This window comes from Delphinus delphis, chromosome 1 (genome assembly GCF_949987515.2).
Source record: "Delphinus delphis chromosome 1, mDelDel1.2, whole genome shotgun sequence".
Lineage (NCBI taxonomy): Eukaryota > Metazoa > Chordata > Mammalia > Artiodactyla > Delphinidae > Delphinus > Delphinus delphis.
The window spans coordinates 115,628,158-115,638,081 of NC_082683.1; the positions used below are offsets into that span (position 1 = coordinate 115,628,158).

At 38.5% G+C, this 9,924-nt stretch overlaps 1 protein-coding gene across 1 annotated transcript in view; it reads right to left on the reverse strand.

Moving 5' to 3' along the window:
• Positions 1–4,400, reverse strand: part of SLAMF6 (SLAM family member 6) — a 29,193-nt gene extending 24,793 nt beyond the window's left edge. The window contains exon 1 of the mRNA XM_060008807.1: positions 4,295–4,400. Within this exon, the coding sequence (XP_059864790.1) occupies positions 4,295–4,400 (106 nt within the window). The remainder of the gene's footprint in view (positions 1–4,294) is intronic.
• Positions 4,401–9,924: the final 5,524 nt, after the last annotated feature.

Sequence of the window (9,924 nt, forward strand, 5' to 3'; positions counted from 1 at the left end):
AATAAAGAGGAACAAAGTACTGATACATGATACAATATGAATAAACATTGAAAACATTGTACTAAGAAAGAAGTCAGACATAAAAAGTCACATGTTGCATGACTTCATTTATAGGAAATATTCAGAATAGATAAACCCATTGAGCCAGAAAGCAGATTAGTGTTTGAAGAGGGATAGGGGGAAGGAGAAATGAGAAGTGATTGCTTAATGAGTACAAGGTTTCCTTTTGGAGTGACTAAATGTTTTGGAGCAGTAGAAGTGGTGGTTGCCCAACATTGTGAATTTACTAAATGTCACTGAATTGTACATTTTAATATTATTATTTTGTTTTGTGAATTTCACCTTAATGAAAAAAAAGAAAGACAAAAATTTTGTGTGCACATGGAGACACAACTGAGGCTAGATCTGTAGTGGGAGACTGAAAACTGGGAGGTGTGGAAGGCTGGTAGTCCAGTGGGCACAGACCACAGATTCTGAGAGGTGGAAAGACACAGTTGTCCTTGAGGATAGTGACAAAATATAAACAACTCTCTGCCTGTGGTGAGCAACAATAAACATTTGAAGGTGTGGATGGTTAGTAAGAAGTAGATAATGCTGCTCAGGGGAAGGGGAGTCATCGGATTACAATCTCTTAGCAGAAGAGCCTGTAAGTTTTTGACTCAAAACGTCAGAATCATTTGGTTGGCCCATGTGTATTGGCTGTACATATATTTCCTACCACTGTTCTCTCTTCAGCATCAGAATACCTGTATCTGCTTCCTGCAAACACACTTGAAGAATTTGTTCTTATTTCTCCATCCCTCCAACCCCACTGTGACTAAAGTCTCATGAGTGTGGTTCATGAAGCAGCACTGGGGTTGCCTGGGAGCTTGTTATAAATGCAGAATCTTAGTCTCCATTCCACAATCAGCATTATAATAAGATTCCCTAATAATTTGTGTGCATATTGACATTTGATAAGTAAGTTCCCACCTATAAAGAATAAAACGGAGAAGCAAATGAGATTCATTTTCTCCAGGGCATGATAATGTCTGATTTCAGTTATACCAATTGGGATTATTTCTTAACATGGTTTATCTTTTCAGATACATTTCTTAAAAGGAGCAAGTTATGGTGTCCAGCCCCTTGAAAGAATGTAGGCTGGCATGAGTCATCTTCCTTCATGCTTGTTTTCAAGAGTGATTTTATTTGTGCCATACTCTTGTCACAGTAGTATTCTTTCCCTTCCTTAATCACTCCAAACTCTTCCCTGAACCAGGGCCTTCGCACATGTAATTCCCACTGCTTTGAATGCTTCTTCATTAGACTCCTCCCCTGTTTGACTTCTCACACTCCTTAAATATCAGAGGAGATGCTACCTTTCCAGAAAATCCATTCCACATCACCTCATCCAAAGCAGATCCTCTTGTTTTTCTCTGCAATGGTACTGAAACCAAGAAGGACACTGTGGGGGCTCCTGGGCATGGAAGGCTTTATGTCCCCCATTTCTTGTTTGTAGGGAATAGACTCCAGCCTCCATGACCTTCCCTGAGTTCCTAAGGGTGGATTAGAATAGTTGCTAATCAAGGAAGAGAGGGGATGCAGAGACGAGAGAGGAGCAGCCAAGAAACAATAGTGCAACCTTGGGGCAGGGTCCTGGTTCCGCCTCAAGGGTTAAACAGCAATATCTTTGAGCTCTTCTACAGAACTAAAACCCCCAAAATGGAATATATCAGCATTCTTCATTCCAGATTAAAGGAACCAGAGAAGCTCTTCAAGAAGACCACCTGAGGCCAGATTAAAGGAACCATAGAAACTCATCAGATTACCTGAGAACAAATTGAAGGAGTGCAGGTCCTGCACACACCCTAATCTTATCAGCAACCCCAACCTTGAACCGTTGCATAAAACTCCTCACCAGGGCTTCCCTGGTGGTGCAGTGGTTGGGAGTCCGCCTACCGATGCAGGAGACACGGGTTCGTGCCCCAGTCCGGGAGGGTCCCACATGCCACGGAGCGGCTGGGCCCATGGGCCATGGCTGCTGGGCCTGCGCGTCCGGAGCCTGTGCTCCATGGCGGGAGAGGCCACAGCAGTGAGAGGCCCGCATACCACAAAAAAAAAAAAAACCAAAAAGCTCAGGTTGGGACACACAGTTTTTGAGGACAGGAGCCTGCTTTGTCTCCCTTGTCTGGCAAAGCAATAAAGCTACACTTTTCTATTTCACCTAAAACTCTGTCTCTGAGATTCAATTCAGCACCAGTGTACAGAAGCCAAGTTTTCAGCATCAGTACGCTGCTTATTTTCTTCCTAGTATCACAGTTTATAATTATATATACATTTATGTGAATATATAACTGTGTATAAACTAACTAGCAGAGTAAAGTGGTTATGAATACAGACTCTGGAGCCAGGTTCTAACCCTGGAAATCACTGCTTTCCTCCTGGGCTTCAGAACACCTGCAAAACACATTCAAGTATGTTTCTTTTCTGCACCATCCCCACTTCCCCCATAACAGTGTGACATTAAGCAAGTTACTTAACTGTTGTATGCCTTCTTTCCTCTTCCTTAAAGTGAGGATAGTGTATATTTCATAGGGCCCTATGAGAAGTATTGATGGGAATGAGGAGAAACAGGGGAATTTTAACCTGAGGACGTTCAGAACATTTAATTCTAGAGATGGGTTCAATTTTGCAAGGAGGCAAAGACACGGGTCTCTGCTCCCATGCTGGGGAGTGGCTCTTGAATGTGTAAGTAAATTCTCCCTCTTTCTACATCTTATACTTATTTCCCAAGTTTCTGTCCTTACACTTTTCTCCTTAACTTCATTTATTACTTCTATGCTGTGACTTCTAAACTTCCAGCCTCAGCTCTACCTCCAGTCCTAAATTTCCAGCTGCTTTCAGGAAATCTTCTCATGGATATCACACCTAACATCTTAAAATTAGTAGCTCCAAAATAGAAATCACCTTCTCTTCATGGCTGCTCCCTCATCCCCGCAACTTTGTAACCTTCTTTGGCTACTCTGAAATTTCACCCCCCCCCAATATTTCATATCTCCTTTCCCTGCTTGATTTATTTCATTCTTATCATTTATCACTATCAAATATACTATTTCACTTATTTATCTTGTTTATTGTTTGTCTCCCCCGCTAAAAAGTTAACTCCACGAGAGCAGGAATTTTTGCCTCCTTTGTTCATGGTGTATCCCCAGGAACTAGAACAGTGCCAGGCATCCAGTAGGTGCTCAATGAATATTTATTGGATGACAGTGAATTCTCTTCCCCCCTAATTCCCATTGCCAGTTAATCTAGTTAATTCTACATCTATGATGATTTTTGCTTCTGTCCTTCTTCCTCTTGTGCTGCTACCGTGTTTATTCAACTGTCACTGTTCCTCAAAAATATTGCAAGAGCTTGCCACCTAGTGTCTAATGAAATTTGGGCAAGTTATTTAAAAAGGGGATAATAATAGTATAGACTCATAGAACTGTCATAAGGCTTATGTATATGATGTATGTACAATATTTGACCCAGTTCCTGGAACAGTATGAGCCCTCAATGAATATTAACTATTTTTATCTGCTACCCTGGGCTAGTTCTGGGCTAGCTTTCCTGTTTTGTCTTCTGCCCCATCCTATACTTTGGCCCCAGCTGACCACTTGTGGTTCTCCAAACCTGACATGAACCTTCATGCTTTCCATGAAATGGACAGCAGGGAATGAGAAGCAGGCAGGATCAGATAATTCCTTTCTGTCTGCCAAATTGGGTGCTGCTGGACCAGATAGCCCCTGATTTGCATCAAAGGAAAGGAAAGCTGGAGAACGCTTTTTATCACAGTAAGCAAAAACTGAGAGGACTATTTCTAGTGTTTTAGTTGGGTTCAGAAATTTCGGCTAAGCCCAACCATAGAATTTCAATATTTCCAATGAAGATTGTGAGGCTCAGGAGGAACGTGTAACCTACCTGTGACACCACAGTAAGTAAGAAGACCTCTTTTCTTAACTTTCGGTCTCTTTATACCACAACATGCTGGTCATAAAACCCAAAGAGTCTTGTCTCATAAAAGCACATTTACCATGCCCCAGCAGATAATTCACTTAAATGAAAACACAGTTGGAACTCTTAACTCTGAACCATCTCAGGCCATAAGCTTTTAGGTTGAGAGACAACGGCAGTTTATCAGGCACCACTGTGAGCCCCACCGGATCCCTTGGCAGAGAGACAGACAGACACCTATAAATAGGTGATTTAGATTGAGCAAGCTGCACAAAACCAGGAGTGACTCATGACTACATGGGTCCGCTTCAGTATTTACCTGGGCCAAGGCAGGAGACAAGCGTGAGAGACTGGAACAGCCAGATCATGCTCTTAGCAGTGGAGAATGGTGCTGGAGACCTCAAGGCAGTCAATGTTCTTGACATTCTCTCATAGACTGAAAGTGCTTCTACTGAAACTGCCCTCTTCCTCTCAGAGGCGTGGCAAGGCTTTCTTCCCCCATACAAAGTGTTCCAGTTTTATTTTATTACTCTATTTATTTCTTTTCTGAGTAAAGTGCAAAAATCTTGTGTGTGATGTGAATTAGAATTTTCACTATCTATATCCTTTTTTCTTTCTTTTATATGGTAGTAAAACAACCTAAATTACATATTGTGGTTATGTAACCTAAAATTAACTGGGTTTTTTTTTGAATTTTATTTTATTTTTTTATACAGCAGGTTCTTATTAGTTATCCATTTTACACATATTAGTGTATATATGTCAATCTCAATCTCCCAATTCATCACCCCCCCACCACCAACCCCCTACCACTTTCTCCCCTTGGTGTCCATATGTTTGTTCTCTACAACTGTGCCTCCATTTCTGCCCTGCAAACCGGTTCATCTGTACCATTTTTCTTGGTTCCATATATATGCATTTATATACGATATTTGTTCTTCTCTTTCTGACTTACTTCACTCTGTATGACAGTCTCTAGATCCATCCACGTCTCTACAAATGACCAAATTTTGTTCCTTTTTATGGCTGATTAATATTCCATTGTATATATGTATCACATCTTCATTATCCATTCATCCATCAATGGACATTTAGGTTGCTTCCATGACCTGGCTATTGTAAATAGAGCTGCAATGAACATTGGGGTGCATGTGTCTTTTTGAATTATGGTTTTCTCTGGGTATATGCCCAGTATTAGGATTGCTGGGTCATATGGTAATTCTATTTTTAGTTTTTTAAGGAAATTCTATACTGTTCTCCATAGTGGCTGTATCAATATACATTCCCACCAAGAGCGCAGGAGGGTTCCCTTTTCTCCACACCCTCTCCAGCATTTATTGTTCATAGATTTTTTGATGATGGCCATCCTGACTGGTGTGAGGTGATACCACATTATAGCTTTGATTTGCATTTCTCTAATGATTAATGATGTTGAGCATCCTTTCATGTGTTTGTTGGCAATCTGTATACCTTCTTTGGAGAAATGTCTATTTAAGTCTTCTGCCCATTTTTGGATTGGGTTGTTTGTTTTTTTGATATTGAGCTGCATGAGCTGCTTGTATATTTTGGAGATTAATCTTTTGTCAGTTGCTTCATTTGCATATATTTTCTCCAATTCTGAAGGTTGTCTTTTCATCTTGTTTATGGTTTCCTTTGCTGTGCAAAAGCTTTTAAGTTTCATTAGGTCCCATTTGTTTATTTTTGTTTTTATTTCCATTTCTCTAGGAGGTGGGTCAAAAAGGATCTTGCTGTGATTTATGTCAGAGTGTTCTGCCTATGTTTTCCTCTAAGAGTTTGGCAGTGTCTGATCTTACATTTAGGTCTTTAATCCATTTTGAGTTTATTTTTGTGTATGGTGTTAGGGAGTGTTCTAATTTCATTCTTTTACATGTAACTGTCTGGTTCTCCCAACACCACTTATTGAAGAGGCTGTCTTTTCTCCATTGTATATTCTTGCCTCATTTATCAAAGATAAGGTGACCATATGTCGCAGGCAGATTCTTAACCACTGTGCCACCAGGGAAGTCCCTGATAGTATCATTTGATGCACAAAAGTTTTTTGTTTTAATGAAGGCTGGTTTATTTGTTTTTTCTTTTGTTGCCTATGCTTTTGGTGTCATATTCAAGAAATTGTGCCAAATCCAATGTAACGAAGATTTTCCCCTGTGTTTCTTCTAAGAGTTTTATAGTCTTAGTTTTTATATTTATCTCTTTGATACATTTAGGTTGATTTTTCTATATTATTTAAGGCAAGATTCACCTTCATTCTTTTGCATTAGGATGTCTTATTTTCCCAGTACCATTTGTTGAAAAGGCTGTCCTTTCCCTATTGAATGTTCTTGGCGTCCTTGTCAAAAATCATTTGGACATATATTTGAGGGTTTATATCTGGTCTATTCTGTTTTATTCTACAGCACCCTGTGTCTGTCTTATGCCCCTGCCACACTCTTTTGATTACTGTAGCTTTGAAGTAAGTTTTGAAATCAGAAAGTGTGAATCCTCTAACTTTGTTCCTTTTCAGGATTGTTTTGGCCATTCAGGGTTGAATTTAATAAAATACATGTTTTGGAATCTCTCCAGATGATTATTTCTTTTCTCCCCTTTAATTTGTTTAAACAAAACCTTGCAATAAATGATTTCTTTTGCAAAATATATTCAAAGTCTTAAAAGAGAAAAATCTTCCACCTAGAATACTCTACCCAGCAAGATTGCCATTTAGAATAGGTGGAGAAATAAAGAATTTCTCAGACAAGCAAAAACTAAAAGAATACAGCAATACTAAACCTATCCTAAAAGATATATTGAAAGGCCATCTCTAAATAGAAGAGAAGCAAGAAGAAATAGGAAGGAGTAAATCCAGCTGGAAAGTAAATCACTTAAATTACCCAGTATACAGATCAAAAAGAAAAAAAAAACTGTTTGTGAAAGCAATGATAAACACAAGGAACAGCAAAAAGATAAACATGAAGATGTAAAAAGGGACATCAAAATCATGAAGTGTGGGGAAGGAGAGTAAGAAAATCCATATTCTTTTTCTTTATTTTTTAAAATTTATTTATTTTATGTGTTTTTACTTTTTTTGGTTGTGTTGGGTCTTCGTTGCTGCACAGAGGCTTTCTCTAGTTGCAGCGAGCAGGGGCTACTCTTCACGGCAGTGCATGAGCTTCTCATTGTGGTGGCTTCTCTTGTTGCGGAGCATGGGCTTTAGGCATGCAGGCTCAGTAGTTGTGGCTTGTGGGCTCTAGAGCACAGGTTCAGTAGTTGTGGCACACAGGCTTAGTTGTTCTGTGACATGTGGGATCTTCCCAGACCAGGGCTCGAACCCATGTTCCTTGCATTGGCAGGCAGATTCTTAACCACTGTGCCACCAGGGAAGCCTTCTTTTTCCTTTTTTTAGAACGTGTTTGAGTCTATATCACTATCAGTCCAAAGCAAGCAGATATAGGAATGGGTTAACATATTGGAAAAACAGGGCAACCACAAATTAAAAACTTACAATAGAGTCACAAAAACCTAACAGAAGAGAACACAAGTATAAAATAAAAAGAAATAATCAAACCACAAAAAGAAAAAAGAAAGGAACACAGAAGAAATAAAGAATCAACTGGAAAGCAAGGTTTGAAATGGCAATTAATACACATATATCAATAATTACCTTAAATGTTGATGGACAGAATGTTCCAATCAAAAGACATAGAGTGGCAGATTGGATTTGAAAGACAAGAGCTTACAATATGCTGCCTACAAGAGACCCATTTTAGGGAAAAAGGCACACATAGATTGAAAGTGAGGGGATGGAAAAAGATTTCATTCAGGGACTTCCCTGGTGGTGCAGTAGTTAAGAATCTGCTTACCAATGAAGGGGACATGGGTTTGATCCCTGCTCTGGGAAGATCCCACATGCCACGGATTAACTAAGCCTGTGCACCACAACTACTGATCCTGTGCTCTAGGGCCCATGTGCCACAACTACTGAGCTCACATGCTGCAACTAATGAAGCCCACTTTCCTAGACCCTGTGCTCCACAACAAGAGAAGCCACCACAATGAGAAGCCTGCACACCACAACAAAGAGTAGCCCCCGTTTGCTACAACTAGAGAAAGCCCACATGCAGCAATGAAGACCTAATGCAGCCAAAAAAAAAAAAAAGTTATTTCATGCAAATGGACATGACAAGGAAGTGAGAGTTGCAATACTCATATCAGACCAAATAGTCTTTAAAGCAAAGGCTATAAAGAAAGATAAAGAAGTACAGTATATAATGATAAAAGAATCAATACAAGATGAGACTTCTACACTCATCAACATATATGCACCTAATATAGGAAGACCCAAATACATAAAACAAATACTAACAGACATAAACGGAGAAATTGATATGAATACAATAATACTAGGAGAGGTTAACATCCCACTCACATCAATGGACAGACCTTCCAGACAGAGAACCAATGAGGCAACAGAGGTCCTAAATGATACAATAGAACAGTTAGACTTAATTGATATTTTCAGGGCACTACATCAAAAAAACCCACAGAATATACATTCTTTTCAAGTGCACATGGAACATTCTCTAGAATTGACCATATCCTAGGGCACAAAACTAACTTCAAGAAATTTAAGAGTATAGAAATTATTTCAAGCATCTTTTCTGACCACAATGGCATGAAACTAGAAATCAACCACAGGAAAAAAAATGAGAAAAAAAAAAGATTATATGGAGACTAAATAACATGACACTAAAAAACCAATGGGTCAATGAAGAAGTCACAAAGGAAATTAAAAAATGCCTTGAGACAAATGACAATGAAAACACAACTTACAAAATCTATGGGATGCAGCAAAAACATTTCTCAGAGGGAAGTTCATAGCATACAGACTTTCATCCAAAGAAAGAAAAATCTCAAATAAACAACTTAACCTACCACCTAAAAGAATTAGAAAAAGAAGAACAAAACCTAAAGTTAGCAGAAGGAAGGAAATAATAAAGATCAGGGAGAAAATAAATAAATAGAGATTTTAAAAATACAATAGAAAAAAGCAACAAAACCAAGAGCTTGTTCTTTGAAAGCATAAACAAAATTAACAAATCACTGGCCAGATTCACAAAGAAGAAAAGAGAGAGAACCCAAATAAACAAAATAAGAAATGAAAAAGGAGAAATCTCAACTGATAGCACAGAAATTAAAAAAAAAAATAAGAGAATACTATGAACAATTATATGCCAACAAATTTGACAACCTAGAAGAAATGGACAGCTTCCTAGAAACATACAGCCCAGCAAAATTCAATCAAGCAGAAATAGATAATTTGAACAGACCTATTACTAGAAGTGAAATAGAATTTGTAATTAAAAAACTTTCTACAAACAAAAGTCCAGGACCAGATGGCTTCACAGGTGAATTCTACCAAACATGCAAAGAAGAACTTATACTGATTCTTCTCAAATTCTTCCAAAAGATTGAAGAGGAGGGAACACTCCCAAAGACATCCTATGAAGCCACCATCACCCTGATACCAAAACCAGACAAAGACACCACCACAAAAGAAAATTACAGGCCAATATCTTTGATGAATATAGATGCAAAAATTCTCAACAAAATATTAGCAAACAGAATCCAGCAACACATAAAAATCATCATACACCACGACCAAGTGGGATTCATCCCAGGTTCACAAGGATGGTTCACATATGCAAATCAATCAATCAATGTAATACACCACATTAACAAGAGAAAAGTCAGAAAAGTCAAAAACCACATGATCATCTCAATAGATGCAGAGAAACCATTTGACAAAATTCAACATGAATTCATGAAAAAAAAAAAAAAACTCTTACCAAAGTGAGAATAGAGGGAACATATCTCAAGATAATAAAAGTCATTTATGACAAACCCACAGCCAATATAATAGTCAATGGTGAGAAGTTGAAAGCCTTCCTCTAAAAT